The 25,747-nt window shown below is 43.5% G+C and overlaps 1 protein-coding gene across 6 annotated transcripts in view; it reads right to left on the bottom strand.

Annotated features, from left to right (window-relative positions):
• Positions 1-25,747, bottom strand: part of ERC1 (ELKS/RAB6-interacting/CAST family member 1) — a 250,634-nt gene that overhangs the window by 148,006 nt on the left and 76,881 nt on the right. For all 6 annotated transcript variants that reach the window (XM_063395072.1, XM_063395071.1, XM_063395073.1 and 3 more), the window contains 5 exons: positions 24,307-24,474; positions 17,970-18,137; positions 7,617-7,754; positions 6,293-6,433; positions 5,109-5,249 (listed from right to left, as the gene is read on the bottom strand). In XM_063395072.1, the coding sequence (XP_063251142.1) occupies positions 5,109-5,249; positions 6,293-6,433; positions 7,617-7,754; positions 17,970-18,137; positions 24,307-24,474 (756 nt within the window). The remainder of the gene's footprint in view (positions 1-5,108; positions 5,250-6,292; positions 6,434-7,616; positions 7,755-17,969; positions 18,138-24,306; positions 24,475-25,747) is intronic.

The following is a 25,747-nucleotide window of genomic DNA, read 5'->3' as shown; positions in this document are numbered from 1 at the left end:
GGATATTCTATGTATAGCTCTGCACGTTGCTTATTCTGAACTGCAACATGACATTAAAAGAAACAATTCCTCGGTTTTCTTTCTGTCCTGCTAATCACAACTAATCACTTCTTAACAGCACCAGTGGGAAATGAGATGCATTATTATACCTGTTGTGCAGGGGAAAAAGCAAAATGCAAATGTATCCTGCCTTATTCACTCAATGCTTTCCTACTATTAAAGAAGTGTTTTATCATCTTATTTCTCTAGATGATTATCATCTCTCATATATATTTGGCTCACTCTTGGAGCATTTGTCATGCAATATTGAAAACAGCAAGACTCTAGCAGACAATAATTTAGTTATGAAATGCTATACAAATTACCTCCCATGGAAAAATGAGAAAGACCACACAGTGTCACACCGGCCATTTTCTAAATTTTTAAAATTTGTTTTTCAAAATGAGCCTTATCTTCTCAAGTTTTTCTGGGAGGGGTAGAGTAGGTAAGTTTAATTTTTTTTAGGTATAAGAATATCAGGGAGAAAAGCTGTCCAACTTTCCAGTGCATGAGATGATGGTGAGATCATCACGCCCCGCCCTCTGGATGGAACATGTAAAGCCATTGCAGAATCACAGGACGGTTTGGGTTGGAAGGGTCCCTGAATTTCCTCCCTGCTGTGGCAGGGACACCCCCCAGAGCAGGCTGCTCACAGCCCCCCCAGCCCGGCCCTCACAAGGGCTCTCGTACCTTGTCCTGGGTGTTTGCTACATCCCACTGGAGAACAAACACACAGCTGCTCCCACATCTTCTGTGTCCGGCCTCGGAGACTCAGCGAGTGTGCAGCCCATTAAAGACTTTGTAGGGAACGTGCTCTCCTGACACAAATCAAATCCTTCTGCCCATCTGCACCAACTACAGGCTTTTCATCTTATATCTCTTTTTCCCAACTTGTATTGACCCTTCTTAGCCAGGTTTAAAGAATTTCTGATACAGGATGCCACAAAAACTGAACAATTGCAAGCCCCAGCAATTCTCTGACCCTCAGCCATGACTGTCAGGATAGACAACTCCATTTACCCTGAACATTGCCAAGAGTAACACAGGTATCAGCCTCCTGAAAGTTCTGTAACACCATTTTTTATGCACAGAGCCACAAAAGAAATCTCTGATGAAAACCACCTTGGATTACGTAATTTACAGTGTCAAGATATTATTATACAAACACTCCCTGACAGGAGTGCTCTTTGACATCAAACAGGAGGCTGGAAATAGGATCCAAAATTAAACTGACACAGTACCAGCGAGCTGAATGGTTACACAAGATTTAGAGCAAGCTTTCACTTGCTGTAACTTTGTTATTTCTAATGTGCTGCTGTGCCCAGTGTTACAGAACAAGCAAGAAGCTTGATTTGCATGGAAATTCCACCTTCTTGCTCTGAAAATGCACAGACAATGGAGATGACAGAAAAGCTACAGGACACTTCAAGCACTAGCAGCAAAGGGAAACAAAAGCACTGACACAATATTAAGCTATCCAAACAAAAATGCAGTTAGACCAAGGCAGTCAAACAGTGAAAATATCTCAGAAAGCTTTTTGGAACATGACTGGTAAGACATCCCACTGCTTTTTGTTTGTATCCATACCCACTACTAAAGGAATTCACCAATACCCTCTGTGTTGGCCCAACTATAAAAGCACAGGTGAATACACATGCAACACAAAAAATTAAATGTGCTGGCAACAGCCTCTGAGATTGCCAGGGAACTTACTAGCTTGGATGGATGACTCAATAAAACTTCAGGGTGCTAAAGGGAGAAAGAAGATAGGAAAAGATGGAGAAAATTTGGGATAGGAACAGTGTGAGAGAGAAACAGAAAAGATGCAACAAGAAAAGAATTTAAAATAATAACTGCAACATTAATTTACTAAGACGACAGAATCTTAATTAGTGCTTTTAGCATGCATTAGTAACCAGCTTTTGGAACATGAGAAACATGGAGAGGTACCCTCGTGCAAGTTCCAAATTTCAACTTGATTTTTGCAGTTTAACAGATTTGTCCAGCCCCCACATATTCAATGTAGTTCTTCGTTTAGGTTTACAAATGAGTTTCACAGATTGAGAAGGACTTTAATTCCTAGTGCTTCCCTTGAATCAATTTCAGGACAGCTGAATGGTTTAGAAAACTAATTCAGTAAGTGACCTTATCTGAATGCTGAACACAATTGCTGGGTTTTTACTTTTATGTAACAAGAAATCCTGATTTCCCTGGCAGCCTTTTTCTTTCGATGTTGAACACATCATTTATTGTCCCTTCTTCAAAAAAAAAAAACAGCTGAGAACAAAAACCAGTCTCATCTACCAAGGTTATCAGTAATATTTTCAGCTGTGGGAGAAAATCCGTGTCCACAAAATAAAAAGCAGCAGCAGCATCTGTATTAGACTAGCCAAGCTAGCTTTCTTGGGAAAGACAGAATTTGGATCAACACTTAATTCAGTATTTTTTCCTGTTTTTTGAACGATATTATCCTCCTGAATTTGAAAAAAGAACACCACAGCAGAAAAAAGAAAAACAACCTCTGAGTGAGCCTGTTGAATGTAGAGGTATTTTCCTGGCAGGGAATCACTGCTAACATTTTCTGGTGAAAAGTTCCTAGAACTGCAGCAAGGGGAAGTTTGTTAACATATGGTTTTGACTCTTTTTCCTCCCTAAAAATAAGGAGTATATCCACAGGGAGAAAAACTATGCACTGGAAAGGAAGATGGACAAAAATCCACTCATCTTTCCTGGAAAAACTTCTAATATTAGTTGGTCTCTCCCAGATTAGAAAAACAAAATGAAACAAAGTATACTGGCTGGGAAAAAGAAGACAGAAAATTCTGGGAGAAGAGTATCTTGAAGAACAACAACGAAAGGAAAACTTTTTCACTATAAAATGAATACATTAAAATAGTAGTTTGGACAAAGATACTCCTAAAGAAAATGAAAACCATTACAGAGCATAACAGCACTTCCCAGAAAATCAAGGAGAGAACCTCCTGTGTGTGATTTGCCTCTAACGACTCCACCTGAGCCAAATGAAGACAGGACACCAGGCCATGTAAACTCAGCAGGGATTTATGAGCTGCTTTCAGCCTGCACAATCTCCCACTGCATCTCCTGCTGGCAGCACATGACAGCTGAGCACAGAGGCAGTGAATGTGGAATAATCAGAACATTAAGCATACAGATTTGCATAACCATGGTATTATTATTTGAAAAAAACCCACCCCAATGTGAAAAACACGGCAGTTTCAGCTGCTAAGCATCAACATAAAACAGTTATTAATGAGAAGAGGAATAGCAACAACAAGAAGTGGATACTTCGAGTGAGACTGACATGGAACTAAAACCAGTATCAACAACTTCTCAGCACCCTTGTGCTCCACTTGGTTAATATTTTTGTTTAGTGTGAAGTTAAATCCCTTTTACAGAAGCAGGGGAAGCTTGGGTGGCTCAGGGTTTCTCTGAGGCTCGCTGTTTGCAGGTTAGCAAGAGGTTTTTGCAAGGACTACCCAAGTCTTTTTTATTTAACAGCTTAACAGTCCAGTTCAGTCCCTTCTGCCAGCTTCCTCACTTCTAGGGCTAACAGGTTTGACTGCAAGTCCTCAAACAGCTCAATGGGAGAACGAGGCAAGGGAAGTACGACTGATGTGAGACATCTCCATGCAGACTGTGAGGGAAGGACCTAAAAGAAAAAGCTTTTACCCATTTACTCTCAAGGAGCTCCATGATAGCTTGCTTCCTGCACATCTCATGCAAATCTGCACTAAGATAATGTAATAAAACTCAGAATGAACCTCTAATTCAGTTTTAAACTCAGTGCTCTTATGTAGCCATTAGTTTTAAGGTTAATTGTGACAATTATTTGCAATTGTTAACAATGCAGAGGTGTAAAAAGGAGTTTTTAGGAGCTTTTAAATGGAGCTGGATTATCTGTCATAATTATTTCTTATTTCATCTTGGAAATGTCAAATTGCCTGAATAAATAGCTGCAATGCATTTAAAAAGTGAAAGCCTTTAAAAATATTTTTTTTACTTCTGTGTAAGCTACAGTAAAACCCATTAAGAAATTAAAAACAGCTGGAAAAAGGGTTATTAAAGAAATATGCAAACTTACTATAGGTATAAAACATATTCCAGTGTTAACTATATTTTCTTGAGTACCTAGGAGTTACTCCACATAGGTAATGGTAGGCTATCCAATTTTTTTGGTTGTAGAACTGAAACCATCCTGACCATGACTGAGGTAGCCTCTTTGGATGAGGACATGCTCTAACAACCTGTGGCGAATCTTAGCTACAATAGATTTGTAAACTCACTATCAGCAACACAGGGTGAAACTGCAATTCATGGCAGAGAATTCAACAAAAGGGTCCTTCAGGTCTTCCTAAATACTCTGAAAACAGCCTGTGACACCAATCCCATGGGCACAGCTGCCTTTTCCTGCTCCTGAGCTCTGCTGATGCTGAGTAACAGAACACTGACTTTGTGTGATAGAAAGGAACAGGACAAACATGGCTCTGGATATGCACAGAATTTAATTTACACCGTTCCCAGGTGCATTAAAACCACCCTGCACCCACACAACGGGAACTCCAAACAGGTCTGAACTGATGACTCAAATTCACACACTTCACGGGTGGCACATTCTTTTCACTTGGTTTTATGCTTTCCTCTGGGCAGGGCCAACCCTGCACCTGAATTTATCACACTAACACCTATAAGCATTGATAATTGGCATGTGAAATGTCTAGCTGTTATTTTTTTAGCTGTTACATCAATTTAATGGCACAACTGCTGCTGTGAACTGTACTGAAGCAGACTAAGCCTCAAACTCTTGGTACCTGTTAACAAAAGATTCAACAGCAGTGTTACTGCTTCTAAGTGAAATCAGAACTCAGCACAAGTGTCTGAAAGTTACTTTGATAGGCTTAGCTTGTGCTTTGCATGGACACACCTTCCCAGTTCTTGCTGAAAAGAAACTCAAAGAATTTGCTCTTAAGACCCCAAGTTCTCTTTGTAGACATGGGCAATGGGTTTAGAACTGGGTGTTTACAACACATATATAAACATGCACTGATTACCTTCTTCAGTTGTGTTTCCATCTTCAAACACTCTTCCTTTTTCTGTTCTAATGCAATTTCCAGTGTCTTGAGCCTTGAATCTTTCTTCAGCCCTGATGAAGCTAATGATGAAGCATGTTCCTTAAGATCCAGTAATGATGTCTAAATTAAAAGAGGTGAAATAATTATCAAGTAAGGCAATAATTAGATTCTTTCCTGTCTTCATTTTCCTCCTGGCCCTTCACTATGTTCAGGATCTAATTTAAAACAACTTTTTTTTCAGGTTGTTTATGTCGTTAACTTAAGACCACTTGAATTAATTAAGGCTTTCAAAATCAAAATAAAACCTTTTCTACATTTATTTTAAAATAACTTTTAAAGATAGACAATTCTGTAAAGTGGAACTTGTACTCCAGTGACAGTCATGTTTAAGGAAAACTGGTTTTCAATAAAATTGTATTTAAAATCATATGTGGTTAGAAGATTTAGCCACTGAGAGAGCTGAAAGCATTTCTGCATACAGCGTCCATGGGGTGAAATTGATTCACGCCACCTTACTCCAAAAGACATCTCCACCTTCTCTCTTTCCAAACCCTTTTTGTGCTGGTTTTTTTCCCTGTCAAATGTTGATTTTCATGTAGACAAAATCTTAGTACTTTCTGGGTACATATTTTTGTGTTGTTTTACTTTGACTGAGTTTTGAAAAAAAGATTGTAAGTACACAAGAGAGGAACAGAGAACATTTCTATTTCTCTCATATAATTAAGGTAATTTGTCTAGCCAACTGGCTCATTACCAACAATCAACTTAATTAATCAAAAGAAGACTGTAGAGCCTAAAGAACTGGCTGTGTTGTTTGCACAAAGGAACAAACATTCTCCTCGTGCTTTGGCACCCGCAGCTTTGATCAGGCTCTGCTCCCTCCTCCCTGCATGCGACAGGGACGAGCAGGGCTCAGTCACTGCCAGCAGTGACCATCACTCAGCCACTGCTAACAAGATTAACTGCTGCCAACACGGGCACGGCTGCTATTCCTCAAAAGGTGCTTCTCAAACACTGATGCTTTGCAAATTCTCAAATGAGCTACTCTGCCAGATCAGCTTTGTTGAAGGACAATTACTACAAAGGAACCGTTTGCTTCATCTCAAATGTAACACAGAGACAACAAATAATTCTATCACAATAGATTTGTGTTGCTGGTCAACCTCTTTCTCTGTGAGATCTCCTTGTAAAATGCTGACTCTCTCTTTCAGGTCCTTAATGTCTTTCTTGTAGTTGTCGATCTCTTCCTGTTTTTCCCGTTCATCTCTGTCACGCTGCTCCTTTAGACGCTCAATGGTCTTTTCCTGACAAAAGAAAGCACTCTGTGAAGGAAATCCCTCTTAGTCAATTCAGCTTCTGAGGCTTCTTATCACAACACTTCTGACACACTTGAAACAGGGAGAAGGGGTGCATTGCCATTTTCTTTTCTTTACAGTTGTAAAGATCCTCAAGAAGGAGGCAGCCTGAGGAATCTGTGGCATCATTGCCGTGAAACGGCAGCACTGTGCACAGGGGATTAATACTGTGAATGTCTGGATCCCTGAGCTTCACAGTGCTGTGACACGGCAACCCAGTTCATCTGCTTCTGATTATCTAAATTAACCTAAACCACGATCTATTATGTATTGCTTCCCGACTTATTTAAATCTTATTTTTCTAAAATGTACAGTTACATCAGTGCTTCTTCAGAGAAGGGGTGCCCATGTGATGCAGGGATGTATATACAGTATGAAAAGGCAACAAAATAACTTTTCGGTACACCAGATACCACTGGGGCTTTGGGTATCTTGGAAGCTGAAAGGATGCAGGCAAATTCCCCAGCCTCAGGTAAAGTTTTACCAAAGTTCACAGAATCTGACAGACTAAAGGAGCAGTAGCCCTGCTTCTCTAGGAATCAGAAAAAATATATAGTTAGCCCAAGAAGCTGTACCAGCAGAAGAGAACGGGGCAGTCTGCCTGAGAGCCGGTTATCTCCCCAAAATCGAGCATTAAACAAGTCCGGTTTTCGGGGTAATCTCTGCGGTGCCGCGCCGCGCTCGCGCCGCCTCAGAGCCGCGTCCTGCAGCGCCCTCTGGCGGGCAACGGGCGCGAGGGCGACGGGCGCGAGGGCGACGGGCGCGAGGGCGACGGGCGCGAGGGCGACGGGCGCGAGGGCGACGGGCGCGGGAATGGGCACAGGAATAGGAACGGGAATGGGCACGGGCACGGGAATAGGAACGGGAATGTGAATGGGAACGGGAAGGGGCACGGGATGAGGCACGGGCCCGGGCTGGGGCACGGGCACAGGAATGGGATCAGGCACGGGCTAGGGCACGGGCACGGGCACAGGAATGGGATCAGGCACGGGCACGGGCTGGGGCACGGGCACGGGCACGGCGCCGCCGCACGGGCAGCAGCAGCAGCAGCAGCAGCAGCAGCAGCAGCAGCAGCAGCAGCAGCAGCGGCAGAACCGCCCGCAGCTCTGGCAGCGGCCCCGCTCTCTCTCACCTTCTCTGCCAGCGCCTCCTCCAGCGTGGTCAGGGCCGTGTCGGTGTTGGTGGTGTCGGCCTGCAGGGACTTCACTCGGTCCTTCAGGCTGCTCATCTGCTTCTCCTTGTCTCTCAGCTGCTCCTGAAGGTTCTCGATCTTGAACGAAAGCAGTCCATTTTAAGACAACAGCAAGGAAAACCATCCAAAATCACCTTAGAGTATATTAAATGATTAAAATTATTCTTAAAGCAAATGAAGCCTAGTTCTTACAATGCTACCTCAAAATATCAAGTGATGTAACTAAAGCCATCAAATAATAACAAGGAATCAGTAAACTTTGCAACAATCAGGAATAAATCCACAGCAAGCAAGTCTGAACAGTATTCACAAGAACAACATAAAGAAAAGCCATTATTCCAAACTTCTGAGGATGTTGGGCACTGTGTCACAGAAGGATGATCAGCACTTTAACAAAGAAACACACTAAGGAAGGAAAGAAGCTGACAAACCCCTTACTGCATACATAAACTAAAAAAAAGCACGAGATAATTAAAACTGGTGAGGAAGTATTATTTGAAGTATTTTCTTTGGTACCATCATATTTTTTGCTACACTGGCAAGTTGCTTGTTCACTTTACGTGGTGCTTGCTACGTGATGGACCATCACAAAGTGCCATTCCTTGGGTGGAAAATGCATCAGCCTTGTTTTCTGTGGGTGCAGAATTTCATCTGTTTAGGAGTTCTGAATGTATCTTTTGATACGCTGAGAACACTTAATGCCAACCCCTTTTCATGCATATATAGACCAAAAGAAACAGACACATTAACATGATAATAACATCAACAAAGGAGTAAGTGTACACAGATCTCTCAGCTGCTTCCTTTTTGGGTTGTTCTGACAAGTTCTTCTTCCATCAGCAAATGCACATCACAAACTAACGAATGACAGTGGCATGTAAGGCTCCAAAACACTGGCAGCAAGATACTCTTTCAAAGACATTCGTAAGAAATATTGACCACACAGCCCCAAAGGTTTCCTGGTCCCGTATTCAAAATGATAAATTAAAGCATTAACTAGCCTTTTGTTCCACCTGCTGAACAGCAGTTAGCAGCTGCCTGGTTACTGGAAATACTGCAGCTATACTCAGGTTTTACTCTTCAACCCTGCAGGAACAGAGTTTCTGTGATTACAGAGCAAATGGCTCTGTGATGTGCTCTACTACTGTGCTCTCTGTACTGAAATTACAGCAGAACACAGTAGAACATGGGGATTGGTTTATCTTCATCATTAGTTTCTACTAGCAAAAAAAGTACTGGGCCTCCAAGTTATGCTCAACACTGAATGTGGGCACAGCACCAGAAAACAAAATTAAAGACCACCAAAAAAACTTAACCAAACCCTATCATGGCAGTCAGAGCTCACTGTAAGAATTGAAATTCTCTCTTTATACACTGATATACACGTCTGTTAATGTCGTGTCAGCACACACGTGTGGCCCAGGGAGGGTCAGAAGAGCCCTGTGGCTGTGGGTGACACCTCTCAGTGACACGTTCTGGAGCCACGGGGCTCTCAGTGACACGTTCTGGGGCCCCGTGGCTCTCAGTGACACGTCCTGGAGCCCCGTGGCTCTCAGTGACACGTTCTGGGGCCCCGTGGCTCTCAGGGACACGTTCTGGTGCCCTGTGGCTCTCAGTGACACGTTCTGATGTCCCGTGGCTCTCAGTGACACGTTCTGGTGCCCCGTGGCTCTCAGTGACACGTTCTGATGTCCCGTGGCTCTCAGTGACACGTTCTGGGGCCCCGTGGCTCTCAGTGACACGTTCTGGGGCCCCGTGGCTCTCAGTGACACGTTCTGGTGCCCCGTGGCTCTCAGTGACACGTTCTGATGTCCCGTGGCTCTCAGTGACACATTCTGGTGCCCACATGCAGGGCTGCCCAGCAGGCAGCACGCCCAGCAGTGGCTGCTCTGGACTCCAGCAGCTCCCAGTGCCATCAGCTGTCTAGACAGGCTGGCTGTTTGGACAGCTAACCATGAAAATACACTCCAAGGAAGGCTGAGTTATTCTTAGACTCGTGTTTACTTCAGGAGGAGGAACACTCTGGCCAAAGGCTCTGGCTGGCTGCAGAGGGGACAGTGCAGACAGTGCCTTTCTGCTGGGAGCAAACCACACACGGGAGAGAGGCAGCTGAAGAATTCAGCTTCAGCACATATCCAGGTGCTGACCAAGGCAGCACAAGCATGTCCCAGGGTGCATTTCCATGTTTCAATTACACTGTTTGCTATGAGCAGAGCAAGATGACAGCACTGTAACAAATAATAAGTCTAGGCTCTCCACAATGATATAATCTGAAGAAGAAGGCAGTCTACATTCTGTCCATACAGTTAATTAATGAAGAAATTTGCTCTCATGTCCTTGCAAGTAATTTGAGAATCCTTTCAAGAAAGAATAGACAACGTATTCCTAAAAAATAGGCAACTCTGGACAAATTCTCAAAAAAATGATGAAAATGAAAAGGTAACCAGAATAGAGTCTCTGTGCTACCCAAGAAAAGATGAAATAAACCTTGATGGAATCTCCAAGCCCCATGGAACACTGAGAGGCACAAGGATTGAATAAGCACTGTTTATTCTTGAAATACTCAGAGATGAGAAATCTCCTCAAAAATGTTCCACAAAACTAAGGAATACATAGATATAGATATAACTGATATATCTTACTGTACCATCTTTCTAAAAAACCCCAAAATTAAAAATGAAAAGTATGTACTGTTTTTAATTATTAACAATCTTTTTTTTCTTGCCACATTTACTTACTTGCAGGTAAGGCCAGCAATCTCTGGCTAAGTCAGCAGCTTTATCCTTAGTGTCAAGGTACACAAGGCTACACTGGCATCATCTGCTCTGCACACTGATTTTCCTGTCAATAATGATTTACTGGGACATTTTTTCCAACATTACCAGTTGTCAGGCACTATCATGTTTCAGCTTGGGTGATTTATTCTTAGTTGTGTGGAACTAATTATTTTGCCTTCCAGCCCTGAAGCACAGAGTAGAGGCAAGGGAAGCTTCCCCTGGCATTCTGCTGCAAAGGCAAGGAAGGATTCTCCTTCTTGCAAATACAGACTCAGTGAAAAGCCCACGCAAATGCAAATTAAAAACAGCCCAGGGAGTCAAAGGAAACACATCTAGTTACATATCCATCAAGGCCACTAGATTCCCAGATTCCTCTAGTTAGAGGTTTCTAGATCCTGTAATGCTCCAGCAAAGGAATTCTTCCACAGGGACAGTGTCCACCCTCTTGCCATGCCCCAGGGCATAAGGAAATGAAATACTACAAAAGCAATTTCTGTTCTATCAGTGACCTCTGAATAAATGAAGTGGGTCTGGAACTGGCCATTAAACCCCTTCCACAATCAATCTAACACCTGACAGTATTCCTTCAGAGCAGCCCAGGAGCAGATGTGCCAAAGAGCACCTCAGAGCTGTGTTAAGCCTTCCTCTTTTTTGATCCTGGCCTTCCCCTGGGGGAGCAGCAATGCAAACAGGAGCTCAATAATCACAGGGGTCTCAGAAGGTTCCTGTTCCATTCCTGTGGCACAGCCATCCACAGAAACAACAACTTCACACAAGCTGCTGCTTTTCCAAAGAGTTCTTCCTTGGTTTTGTAAAGGCACTGCTGGTCACCCCAGCTCCAGGGTCAATGACCACAAGGAGATGATGGATTATCACCAACCCCAGGCAGAAAGGCTTCTTTCACATCAGGAATACTCACATGGGGATGAAAGGTGCATTTTTGGAAGGGAGAGTGGGTGAGTAAGCAGGCATGTGATGACAGAACAGCTACAGCTCTGTCTAGGTCGAGACATGGCACTCCCTTTAATGTAAAATTACTAATATCATAATAAAAATGTGAGAGCCCACAGTCACACTTGAGTTGCTGGAGTCCCACAGTATTTGAGAAGAAGAAAAAGATGGGCTTGCATCAAAATCAAAATGACAACACAACAGTTAAAACAGACATGACTGCATAAAAAATATTAAAAAATCCTGCTGCAGGGAAAAAGTAAAGAGGTTAGTGAGAGATGACCTTAAACACTCAGAGACTGTTCAAGAAAGCTGTACTACTGGATTTATAATTATTACTGTATTTCTGAAAGTCATGTTTTCTGCTGTGAGACAGCAGAAAAAAGGGGAGACACAAAGAGGGAAATGCTGAACTCCTCAGAGCACTGAGCCAGCCAGCAATGGAATCAGGGAGCAGAAAAGACCCACCATGGAGGCAGACCAATGGACAGGATGGGAACATGGGATTTAATGCTGATTCTAAGGGAAATCCTCACGGCAAACTCAACTCCATTTACATTATCATTTGGGCTCACTCAAGCAGAAGGCTGTACAAGCTGAACAAAGATTTTAAATTAAATTACGATTCAGACACTGAATTACTTTGCCCAAATCACTGATTTATCATGATCAAAGATACACTGTAGGGCAGAACTGTGCTGAGCCTGAGGGAAGAGCTGTGGAAGGGAGGGATGCTTCTAATCCCAGAGTAAAACACGGCCAGTGAGCTGTGACTGTCCTGCCTCCCTCCCCTGGAAAGGACAGGGACTGATGAACAGGGATTAGCAAGGCAGACTGTGAACACTAAATAGGAGTGTGTGTGCATTGTTCAGTATTTAGCTATCACTGCTCTTACAGAACACAATGATAGGTGACTAAATATCAAACTCTCACATTAGATTAGGTCCATACTAATAAAGCCCTTAAAATTTCAAGAACCTGATGTATTAAATTAGTACCATCACTTGCTGGAACCTTTTCATCATGCAGAGGAGCATCCTCAGTACCAAATGCCTGCTGTCCTGAGACAAAGGGACCTTTGTTTCCCTGCTGACACTAGCCCATGCAGACTGGTTTTCTTCCCCTTTGGGTGAAATCACAGATCTGAAAGCTGTTAATACACCTGTGCCTCCTGACAGCCCTAAAGACTGAATAAATTTGTGCAGAGACCCAGCTTTGAAGACCATTTAGCATAGTGGGTTCAAAATTCACTCCTGAATCCAGGCAACTATTGATTTAAACTGAAAAATTACTCCTTCCTTGTTCTAGCAAAGATCCCTAAGCTGACTAACACAATCACTAATGTCTGTTCCAGACACAGCTCAGACAAAATCCCCAGGGGCAGAAAACGCCTGGTGACCAAAGTGCTGGAAATTGTGAAGCCTCTGCTCACCCAGAGCAATGAAAGCCATGGGAGGAGACTGATGTAAGCAACCTCAAAAATGGCACACATCCTTGCTTTTCCTGCCTCCTCAATCGTGGGGAAGTTTGTGTCTGCCTTGCACCACAGTGACTATGCCACCAAAGCTCATTAGCTTTATCTTGCCAGAAAAACCTGAACTACAGACCACCACCAGCAACCTCAGGGCGTGCTTCTGCCTTTGTGTGAGCCTGCTTATCCACAAGGGTTACCTCAGGAAAAAAACAACCAAGCACCTCAGTTACCAAAGCCAACGGGCAAGATTCTCTAAATATAACTATAACTATAAATTCATATAAAGGAGAGTATTCCTCACATTAGTTATTAAATTAAAATAAATTCTGTGCTGTGTCCTAATTTTCCACGTGAAAATTAAACAACTAATCTACCTGGATGTCAGGAAGGAAAAAAATCTTATATCATAATTATGCTGAATTTGAACTCATATAATGAAGCCTTTTCAGTCTTCTTTGGCACTTTCATTGCTACCACAAGTAGTATTTTGAGAGAGATGAGGGATTAACAACCTGTCTAATTTTTCCTGTTCTTCCTCTAACTGCAGACAATACTATTGTCCAAAAATCCCACCCCGCTATGGTAAAGCAATTCTGAAAGTACAATGGTGAAAAGAGAATCAGCATCTTGGACACAAAGGGTAACCAATAAGCCAGAATAGCTTCTAGAAATTTCTAAAAGGCACAAATTTCAATTTGTCCTGTTCAGTGGCCAGCAAGTCTGTAACAGAAAGATCTGAATGAAAGAAAAGGCAGCAGCAGAAGAGGTCTGAGATGCCCTCAGGGACAGAGACACAAGTTCCTCACGACCCCCCAGGACACATCTTTGAGGTCACGTCTGTCAGATGTAATAAAGAAGCTGACAAAGCCTGTGGGCATGTTTGGTCTTTTTGTGGCATTTGAATTCTCTGGAGTGGGTTCAGAACCAGCTCAGTGGCATGAGTGCAGTCTCAAGAGTGAGACCTGGAGTAAAACGAGCAGAAGCACAGCTCTGAGAGTGTTACAGAAATACTCTTGAGTTTGGGCTGGATAACCCAGAGCTGCTGAGGAGCAGCAGTACCTGTTCCACCAACTCTGAAATGCAGAGTGCAGCACACACACCTCCACCCCTGCAGGATGTGTGCTGAGGAGCAGCAGTACCTATTGCACCAACTCTGAAATGCAGAGTGCAGCACATGCGCCTTCCCCCTGCAGGATGTGTGGTGAGGAGCAGCAGTACCTGTACCACCAACTCTGAAATGCAGAGTGCAGCACATGCACCTTCCCCCTGCAGGATGTGTGCTGAGGAGCAGCAGTACCTGTTCCACCAACTCCAGCTGAGCAGAGTGCAGCACATGCACCTTCCCCCCTGCAGGATGTGTGCTGAGCTGAGCCTGCACGCTGCTCCTCCTGAGCACACTCAGAGTGGGTGAGGCTGCCCACAGGAGGGTCACAGAGGGTCACAGAGGCACAGCCCCAGCCCGTGAGGAGCAGGAGGGCACAGCACAGCACACCCACCCTGGAGATGAGTGTGCAGCCCCTCTCTGCCGGGCCAGCCTTGGCTGGGAGCTCCTCCTCCTGCACAGCTCACACACACACACAGATCAGGCACCCTGCCCGTGTGAGCAAGCCCTGCCTGCAGCGGGGACACTGTGGCACTGCTGAGCACTAAATCCCACCACAGAGCTCACAGGGATGGCTCACAGCCCAGCCTGCCTCTTATGGATTCTCACAACACCAGCTATTCTTTCTCTTGGTAGGCAAGTTCCAGGTCACACCTTGGATGAAAGGACCATAAACTGAATTAGATGTCTGAAAATGCAGCTCCTTCTCTGAGCTCTCTCATTTCCTCGGGGCTGGAGCAGAGGAGCTGCCTCAGTAGGTAAATCTCCTTCAGAGAAGAGAGAACAGAAAGAAAATAAACCTTAAAGTACAAACACTGCACTTCAAATTTAGGAATACTAAACCAACGCTGCTGTTGTGGTAACTATGAACACCACTCATCTTCAACAACTGAGTTACACATTTTGCTCTTCTCTCCTGCCACACAGTATTTCTAATCATTAAGCATAAGATATTTATTCTGATTTCTAAGTCTTCTGGAAAGCAGAGGACATTGATTTCCTGTGGACAAAGGTAATGCTTCTTATTCAAAACTGCAGGAGCATTTGAAACCTTCCCAAATTCTACCTAAACAAGTCAGCACAGCCATCAAAGAGAAAAAATAAATCTCTGTTTTTCCTTTATCACAGGTCAGGTATCACACAGAGCATGGGGAGCTGCCAAAAACACTATGTTCAGACACTCAAATTTGATTTTATTTGCCTGCAGCTGCATTGCACAAGGAAGGGAGTGTCAACCCCTCTCCCCAAGACAAAACATGACCTACCCCCAAAGCAGGAGGTGACTGATTCCCTGGGTTTTTTTCCTTTCAGTGTGTTATTACTTATCTGTTGTCCCAAAAGCTATTTCCCTAAAATGCTTTGATTGCAAAATATTGATTTTTTGTCATTTCTTTTCATCCTTGTCTACCAGCACAGATAGACAGATGTAGCAAAAAGAGTAATGAAGCACCATGTAATGTTTTTCAGGTTCAGATTTCAAATTTGCCCACCACAGTCCCTACTTTATTTTCAAAGAAGCTTTCCTCGGTCTTGAGTTAAAACAACTTAAAATGAGATTTTATGCAAGATCTATTTTCAATGAAATGAGAAAAAAATAATCCTGAAGCTCTATAAAACAAAGTTTTTGCATTAACTTTTCAGACATAATGCCCCAAAGTCTCCAAATTTCTGGCATATGTCCTACTTCTATTGTCTAAAATAAAGGTACTACCAAGCAGCATCTCTGTCTGAGCTTACCTGGAAAGACTCCAGGATTTAAAATGTGAAGCATGTGGTTTCCTCAGCAACCTGGAAAATGTACTTTGGTGCCCACTGGGTATCAGTGATGATGCCAATTGTCATGTTAATTTTTCAGATCTTTGTCATTCATAATCTTTTTCTGTGTCTGTTAACTGATCTCTAATCAGCCAGTGAACTTCCATTGCTTTCCTCACCTTGATTTTTGGATGCCTCAAAAGTATATTTCACAGTTCCCCCCTTTAACCAATACAACAAAAATAATGGTTCATAAAGCAAAGCATGAGGTGGTCTGTGTCCATGAATCCAAGCAGAGACCCAAAAATAAAGGGTCCATTTTAAATTATTTTTTGTTTCAACAGCAGCAGTTTAGGATAGCACAGTTTTGGGCACCACACCAAACAATTCCTTGTCAGTGTCACCAGAACAGGTGATCACACACCCAAAACAGTCACAGAAAATAAAAAAATCATGAGGTCCAAATACCCATTTGACTATGGCTGCATTCTAGTACAGGCAATCCCTGCATTTCAAAAGAAGTAAACAACTCTTCTTAAATGGCCAAGTTCTGCAAGTAATTAATATGTAATTAATTACGTTCTTTTCAGATCTTTATCACTTTGCTTTTGCTCCAGATTTTCTTTGTATCTAGCATTAAAACTGAGTTTGCTATGGCACTGTTCTCCTCAGTGGACCTGTCCAGAAGAACAGGACCTCACGCTGTCCCCCTGCCAAGCCTGGCCCTTCCCTTGCAGCCTGCAGGGACCAGGCACTGCCACCTGAAAGCAGCAGGGAGCAGCCCTGGACACACAGGGCAGGTGAAGACAAGAGATGGAACCGCCTCAGGGGATTACAGCGGGCTCAAAAATACCAGTACTGACAAAGGACCTTCAGAGCTGACTATAAATGATCTAATGCAAGATCATTCCAAGTGTCAAGTGCAGCAAGGAAACGTGTGAAAAAGCAGTGTAAGAGTGAGTGGAAATGAAACAACCTCAGTGACATTTAACATTTACACAAATGTCAGGCTCCCCACCTCCTGGTTAAACATTCAGCTGGGATCTCAATCTGTGTCTGGAAGGTGCATGACCAACTTTGGAAAACAAAAAGAAACACAGCACAAAAATCAGAAATCTGTGTTTCTAAAGAGATGAACAGTCAAAGAAATGAGACCGTGAAGCCTGGGAATTAGGGCTCTGCTAGAATTATTAATGACTTATTTGTGGCTGAAGCCCATGCCTGAACTTCCATTCCCACATGATGTTTGCTGTAACAGAGCTGAACACAGCCTAAACCCCCATGATTTATGGTTACAGACAAGAAGAAAAGGCATTGGCCAGGCATCAGAAATTAATCAATACTCTAAACTATTAATATCACAAGAATTCCACAGAATTGTTTAAAGGTCCAGGAAAAAAACAAAAAACCCCACATCCTCAGCCTACGACACTGAATAAGTACTCCAGGAACAGCTTTTCTAAAGATACAGAGAAAAAAAATGTTCTTGAAATTAAAATTTATTGCAGTACACGCATTTCTCTCTTTTTACGCTGTGTAGAGGAAATTGGGATATATTGTGTGTGCAATTTGCCAGCAATCATCCATGATGACATCCACTGCCCTAGGACCCAGTGCCCTTTGGGAAACCTCTCGAATTTGTCTGACGCTGTCTCCATGTTTTCCTACCCAGGTCACTGATAAGGTCTGCATTTTCTTATCCACAAAGAGATGAAGGATAGTCTGATTATCCTATTCTAGCACTTCCCAAGAAATATTAAGTATGATAAAACAGCATTTCTAACAAAAGTTATACAAAGTTCTTCACAAACTTTCCAAGTAGGTTACAGAGCAATCATCCTAATTGCCTCTGCTGGTCCAGCCCCTCCCTCACCAGTCTCATCCTGAAGCCATGATCAGCCAGTGCCCTGTGCTCCAAACCAGCGTGGCTTTGCTAAGGTGCTGCCTGGGAAAGGATTGACTTTTCACACGATGTGCCCTTGTAAAAATGCCCCAGCACTGGTAATATTAAAATGGAAGCAGAAGCAGCACATGCAATCACTGAAAGGCAACAACCTCTGTTCTGAATTCCATTTTTTTGTCAAAAATTCAAACAAATTCATCCTTCATCATGTTCCCATTACATCACTGACTCGTACATTAATCTCCAGAATGCACATTCCAGTTCAGACTGTCTGACAGCCTGGGAAGCTGAGATGCTCAGAGGTGCTGATGTCAGAGCTCTCCAGCCCTACCTTCTTCTGCAGGACGTTCACCTTGCGCTCCTTCACCTCCAGCATGTCCTTGAGGTCGTGGATCTCGCCCGCCTGCGTGCCCTTCTCCTCGGCCATCTCCTGGATCTGCTTGGTCTTCTTGTTGAGCATGGTCTCCTTCTCCTCCAGCCGCAGCCGCAGCGCGTCCACCTGCAGCCAAACGAGAATGAGCTTTGTGTGCTGGGGACACAAACTGCAGCACAGCCACCCTGCACTGCACAGGGGAAATAACACTGACAGACTCAGAAATCCAACACCCCCTGCTTTGGGAATTCAACACACTGGGATACAGCAGTTATCGTAAGTGACAGGAGATTAAACAGTAAAAATAACCAACCACGTTATTCCCACCTCTGTGACAATAATGCTCCTTCTTGGAGAACCTCAAATCATACCTCTCACATAACTCAGGCCTGTATCACACAACACTGACATTTTCTTCCTCAAAGGAGAAGCCAACACAACGTGTTGGGGAGAAGTCCTCTCACATGCAGGGAAACTGACCCCTTTATTTGAAATATTACTAATAATCAGAGAATAAACATGGACTTGTTGTACCAGACAATCACTTCATATTCTAGGCTTTAATCACAGTAGCAGCTGAGCCTGAAGGTAATAAAAGCAGAGCTCTTTACAGCCACTGCAGATCACAACTGAAAGAGGTTACCTTAGGATGGCTAAGAATATTTGGGGTTAAAAAGCAAGGCAATAGTTTAAATATAACGTGTTTTCCACAGCATGCAGTTTTATACTAAAGGTAAAATCGAACAAATAACACAGTACAGGATATTGTGGGTGCAATTTGGAGACACAAACACACCTAGAGCTCTCATGGCATGAGTGAGTTTAGAAACACACTCTGGAAACTCTGCTGACCTCAAGCATCAACACTGCATATTGAGCATCTTTTGCTTTTCTTTCTGCATTTCTCTTCCATATGTGAAACAGCTCACAAGACAAAGGAAATGGGAGAAGGAATCAGAGCTACCTGAATATAAATTTGATGAGAAGAGTAAGGTCACCCCAGAGCACAGGCTAATCTCAAAGACTATTGTGGAATACGAAATCCAACACCACGGAGCTGCTCACGGTTCCAAAGGAAAGCACTGACCCCTGTCCACTCAGCATTCACACAGGGCTCCAATCTGCCAGCCCGGCTGCTAATCTTATTTGACAGTATCAGATCTGGTTCCTGTTAGCTGAATCCATTACAGGACATCAGTCACACAGAGTAAACAGGCTGATCAATGAATTTCCTGGTCCCTCTGCACAGCACAGACCAGCAGAGACATGAAGTGAAAGGATGACAGCGGCTGGACAAGCCCAGCTGGGGTAAGAATTTAGGAATTTACTCTGCTTACAGTATTCTGAGCAATATTTAGTTTTAACGTGTTATTCTAATTCCATTTTATTTTGAGTGGCTAAAGGAAAAGTTGTCTCTGAGGCTCTGCACTTGCAGGGCTCCATCCACAAAAGCCTTTGGTGTTTTGCTGCCTCCTTTCACACGGAGCAGTGAGAGCTGCCAGCGGGGACAAGAGCTGCCTGCTGTCCCCATCAGCACTGCAATCCCAGTCTGTGTCTGGAGCCTTCTCACTTACACATCCCTTATTGAAATCACATTCTGACCTCTCACCCAGCAAGTGGGGCATGGGGTGATCTGCAGGGATATTGGAGTACCAGGCCTTACCCAAATGTGATTTACAGGATGGGTAGTGTTTGTGATGAAAGCTCTAGCAGGTGGATCACCTTTGTCTCCTTTTTTAAAACATACAGTTCTACAATTGATTAGGTATGTTCTTCCCTGGGAATCTTTGATATTAACGCTAAGAGTCACTTTTATTAATTCTTGAAGGGAAACTAAAGTCTCCCTCACAGGAAAATCCACATACTCTCAACAGTTGTGTTGCAAAATATTTGAGACAGTCCAGATGCCGACAGCACACTGTTAAGTGAAAAGAGAACATCTGCAAATAGAAATTTATCCACAGAATGCTTTCCATTTTCTGACTGATCATTCTCTTTGAACTCCATATTAGCTTATGGTTTTGGGTAAATTGCATTCCTGGTTTTATTTGTGTGAGGTCCTTGCCCAGGAAACGGTAGAAAACCCTTCCAAAAGTATTTTCAAAGGCTGGCAGGACACACAATCATCACCTCAGCACTATTCCTGGCAGCACACTGCCCTTGTTTATCCATGTCAGCTCAGTTTATGCATGGCATCCTCCCACAGTGACAAGAACTGAGGGCTGTGGGAGGCAGGTGATGCCAACTCCAACAGAGTCAGCTCAGGATCTTCTCAGGACACGGGAACGATCAGGCCAGCAGCGCTGAGGTGCTGAGGCCCCTCTGAATGCTGTGCTCTGGATGGCTCTGTCAGAACCTGGGTTAACCTAGCTGCTTTCCCAGCAATGGACTGCAGGTCTCTAATTCTGCATGGCAGTAAAACCCTGCAGTGCAGCCCAGGCCAGCCCTCGGTGTCCCCAGGGGCTCCCCTGCCCTGCCTGCAGCCCCCACTGCCCACCAAGCTCCAGCAGAACGCGCAGGGACCCTCCCAGGGACAGGGACAGGGACAGGGGCCACAGGCACCTCTCCTCAGCTGGACACCCCACACAGGACTCCCATTCCTTCACTGTGAGAGTGCTACATGAAAAACTGTGTTGGGAAGCACTGGTTTGTCTTCACAGGGCTCCCCAGTAGCTGTAAATAACATTCTGTGTCTCTGTTCTTACTGTGCCATACATGAAACATTAGCCATACATTAAACAAGTCCAAATTTCTAAGGAAAATCAGTCCATTAGTAGCTCCAATTACTACCAGAATAAACACAATAAATTTAATTATATTTAATATAAATCTCATCTTAAGTCTTTTTTTAGAATCTTGAATTCTGTAATAACAGTCTTAGCTTTCGGAATATTCCCAAACTAGAGGGAAATAATTTCAATTTTCAGAAGTCCACAGTGAGTTTCAGACCTCACTGTGCTCCTGATTTTCAGGAGTTTGCATTAATGGAACTGAGACTGGATCCTTCTGGATTTTATCACCATCTCCACTGTGCAGCAGCAAGCAGGTTATTCTGAACCTGGTGATTCCCACTCGGGTTGAAGATGTCAGTGATGCCCAGAAAAACCAGCACAGTTCTCTTCTCCTGAGTGATTCTTCTCACCTGCCTGTCACCTGCTCAAACCACTGAACCACAATTTCCATCAGTGAACCAAAGCATCACTCAGTGGAATCAGGAGGTCCAACCTTCCCTGTGCTGTATCCGAGCCCCAGCTGCTCTGTAACAGCCAAATTCCAGAGTTTGGGTCTCTGTACGTGTGACCACAGCAGAGAGACATGAAATTAAAGTTGGTATGTGAGGTGAGAGTTGCTTTCTACCTATTGTAGCTATTGTTAGGTGAAGACTACAAGTATGAGGACATTTTTAAAATTATCAGCTTCATGACATTCCATTACTGGCAAACACATATAAATCCAAAAAAAGAGTTAATTCTTTTTACTGATAGCATAGTCTGTAATTAAGACTTTAAAGTCATGTTTATTGACTGATTTGAATGCAGTGGTAATTCACAAAACTTACTTTAATTCTCTATTTTTGACATTTCTTTCTTTTTAACTAGATTAGAGTTGACTCTTCACCTCCTTATACCAATTGCAGCAATATCCAGGATGGTTTGTAGCTGAGAGTGAATTCTTCATGAATTCTTATGTTCTAATGAGACATTCAAAGCAAATAAAAACTTCCACATGATTTGATTCATTTTTCTACTGAACATTAATCTGAATTTACCATAGGAACAGCCCAATTGCAGAACCATGCCAGCCTGGGCAGTATACAAAAATAAAGGAGAACATTCTCCTTGGTTAATGCCACTTCCCACTGACGCCACAGAACTCGTGGCACTGACCTGAGCTGAAAGGCACACCGGTGAAAACTTTATATGGATAAAGCCTGAATTCCAACATAAATACTGACTTGTTTTTTGTTTTGTTTACAAAGTGACTGTACCATTTTGGAGCTATTTTTAGAGGTTTCTACACCAATTGAAAAGTTAACCACAATATCCTCTCCACCCAATAGCCCTAAAGATGAACACCCCACCAGCAGCCCACTGCTGTTTGTAGCTCTAGTGGGGCAGCTGGCAAATCCATTTCTGAGATCTTATATCAACACTTCTCCCAGCCTGGGAGCAGGTTCTTCAACAGAACACTAAATAAGAGGTGGAGGCTTGTGGAGGTATTCTCTTTTCTTTTAAAATATTTAAATATCACTTACAAAAGCTGATCCCTGTGAAGATGTGTGACAAGGCATGTCAGGAACTGCAGCTCCCTCCCTCCTCACAGCCCTCTCCAGCAGTCCTGAGAGAAGCTGACAGCTTTAACAGTGACCAGAGCTGCCAAGCAGCGAGGCCAAGCAGGACCTCACATTCCAGCTGATTCCCAAAGAAAACCCTTCGATGCAAAGACATCCTTTCCTTTAAGAAACCCAAACCACCAGAGGATGCAATGGCAAATATCTCAACACTGGATAGCTGGCAAAGATCTCAATAATCCCAAGTTTGCAATGGCAAATATCTCAACATGTTCTCAGCATGTTTCAACCCCACACTTGAAAGGATCCCCTATGAACATGGAGAAAAGGTAACTGTGATAATTTAACTGGTGAGCTTTCTGCCAACAAGAGTGAAAAAGATGAGACTATCTTTCAAAAAGTATAAATATCTTCTTGGAAGGAGGAATCCAGTTTGGTTTTGTGGTGCTACATGAGAACTTCATTTGGAAGCAGCCAATGAAAAACAAATAGTCTCAATGATTATTTAGTAATATGACAAGTTAGAGAGTAAAATAATTTTCTATATTAAAATACTTTGGCCTTTAGGTAGCATAAAATCAAGATGTTCTGAATAACTTTTAAGAGTATCTATCAATGGTACAGAACCAAGTCTTCTTGGTTTTAAAGACTCTACTTCAGTTCTGGACATTTTAATTTAATAAATATGTTTATCTACCACAACAGCTGAAATTATGACCCTCTACTGAAGTCTTTTTGCTTCTTAATAAAATAATTTTGTTCAAGAACTACATCTCTAATGGGTAGAAAAATACTGCTGTTTATCACTTAAAGGTGAGAAATGTGTCTCTAGTTTTGTAGGTTTGTCACAGTACTGCACATTTAATATATCTGTACTCTTTTCAATCACTGCAATGGATCAAAGCCTGCATTTCACCTTTGAAAATTTTTATTTACCTAACACCTACTTTCAATGATATTTTGAAATTTAAATATTTCTTTTAAATAGACATGTGCTTATCTAGGGTACGTTCCTGAACTAGGAAAAAGGAATGAACACATTGAACAGGAGGTTTATGACTGTGAACTGAACACTTTCCCAGTCATACCCACTAATGCAATCTCAACCTCTACATAAATCTGGGAAAAATCAGAGAAACCATCCTGGAACATCAAAAATATTTCCTATGTATTTCATTACTGCATGTCACCAAGGCCATGAGCAGCCACAGATGTAACAATTTTGGCTAAAAGAAAGCTAAATTAGAGTAAAAAGTTCAGATCAATTCTCTTCTGCTCTTGTAATATGGAACCTTTTCCCAGTGTCACTCACAAATTTCCTGCATGCCTTTTTCACAGCTCCTTTGGCTTTGACTCTGCAGCTGTAACAACACAAAGTTTTTGATGCATCACTGCCCTCTTTTGGGCCTCCACTAACACTGCATTTTCCAAGCCAGGGACTGAAATGCTGTCTGCACACAACATTTCATGCTTGCTCTTCAAGAATGTCCAGGGGCAACACATTTATGCCACATTTATTATGTGTTTGATGGTCAGATACCCACCTGGGTCTGACACAACGTGGGGATTTATTAAGCATTTGTCACTGAAACACAGTTAGGAAATACTTTTCCTTTACCTTGGAATATGCATCATAACCCACAAAGTCCATATTTCAGGTGCAATACCAGTTTACAAGCAGGAGTTCCTGGCCATGCTGACAGTGATGGTGAAGCCCTTGCAGAGTGTTTGCTATTGGAATCATCTTCCTTTTTCTTCTCTCTAGCTACAAGGTCACTGCAAATGAATGCCCCCAGCTCAGGCACTGCAGTTTCTAACTGAGCCAAGCACTCCTGCACAGGTATCTGTGTTCAGATCAACCCCCTGGGCCAGAATCAGAGACAGAACCCAAGACAGGGAGTGTCCAGAACAAGCAGCACAGGCTGGCTCTGGGGCTGTCCAGCCCAGGAACACAACAATGGGGTTTCTCTCTGTGCCCAGCACGTGCAGGACTCCCCAGCTCACCTCTGTCTGCAGGATGGCAGCTCTCTGCTCCTTGGCTGTCAGGGACTCCTTGAGCACCTCGATGTGCTGCTTGCTGTCTGAGAACTGGTTGGTGAGGGTCTCCAGCTTGGTCTGCAGGGCCAGCAGCTCCGTGTCCTTGCGGGACAGCTCCTGCTTCACCTGCCCAATCTGCAATCACAGGAGGGAGGGGGACAGGAGAAATCATTCACACCCTCCTTACAGAATTGCTAGAAACACACAGAACTGCCAGCAAACAGTATGATACCCTGAAGTTATCCCACAGAGCTATGAAGCCTTCGGTTATCTTGAGTGAAAGGCTGGCAAAAATTTGTGTCATGAGCAAAGGACAGAAGGAAAAAGAGAGGGGAGCAATGTCACCAGTTTTTCCAGGGAGGTTCTTTTTTAGTAGGAGCAGTCTTTTATCCACCTTCCAAAGGAGTGAGCACACCCAGGCCCCCAGCAGGGATGGGGTGTGGATGGAGATGAAGCAGACCCATCCTGACAGGGTACCCAGCCTGCAAGCTCAGAGCAGATGATGACACCTGCAGCTCTCTCAGCAGCACAGGGTGTGCTCTGGAGGGTCTGCCCTGCACGCTGCCCTCCAGCTCCTCCCCTCTCACCCCAGCCTCGTGCTCAGAGAGGATGGAGAGACACCTGCCAGGTTCTTTTCTTGATCTTTTACTGACAGCAGACACGCCCAGGAGCTGACTGTGCCCCTGTTCCCATTCAGCCCACAGCCCCGGTGTCAGCAGCACTGCCTCTGTCAGCCACAGCTGCACAGCACTGCCAGGCACAGAGCACTGCTGGCAGAGGGGAACTGCTGCTGCTTATCTCTTCTAGGGTATCTAAAATAAACAGCCTCCTGAGAAATCTCAGATGACACAAACCTTTTCCATTAGTAGGTAGCCTGAATCAGAGTAAAACTTCCTCAGAAACAGACTGTTTTGGGCTCATCCCAAATGAAACGTTCACCACATTTCACTACACGAGGATTCCCAGTTACACCTGAGGTTCCTGAGTCCCACCCAGAGCTGCCAGCCCAGTGCCCGTGTGCCAAAGCTCCTCAGGGACACAGCACACACCATCCACACTGCAGGGGAAGGAAAGGCACCAAGGGCTCACATCTCTCCTCTGGATGAGAAACCACGTTCACTCTTCTGAGTGAAACTCTGACCTCACAGCAAAGGAAGAACCGGAATTCATGCTGCTAAATCCAGCAATCAGTTTTAAAAGCGTTCAGCATTTAGATTTTGTTATTTTTTGTGAAACAATGTTAGGAGGGTTCAAAACATGTTTTCAAATAAGGGGTTTTTTTCCTAGGAAAAGCAAATCTCTGTGGAAGTCTGTCCCCAAAATGGGTGCTGAATGCTTTTGAAAATCTGCTTCGGTAGAGAAGAGTAGGTTATTGCTCAAACAGCAACGAAACAAATACAGATGTTCA

Source organism: Prinia subflava, chromosome 4, assembly GCF_021018805.1.
Source record: "Prinia subflava isolate CZ2003 ecotype Zambia chromosome 4, Cam_Psub_1.2, whole genome shotgun sequence".
Lineage (NCBI taxonomy): Eukaryota > Metazoa > Chordata > Aves > Passeriformes > Cisticolidae > Prinia > Prinia subflava.
Note: the sequence above shows the minus strand (reverse complement) of the source record. Positions and strands in the feature narration are given on the sequence as shown.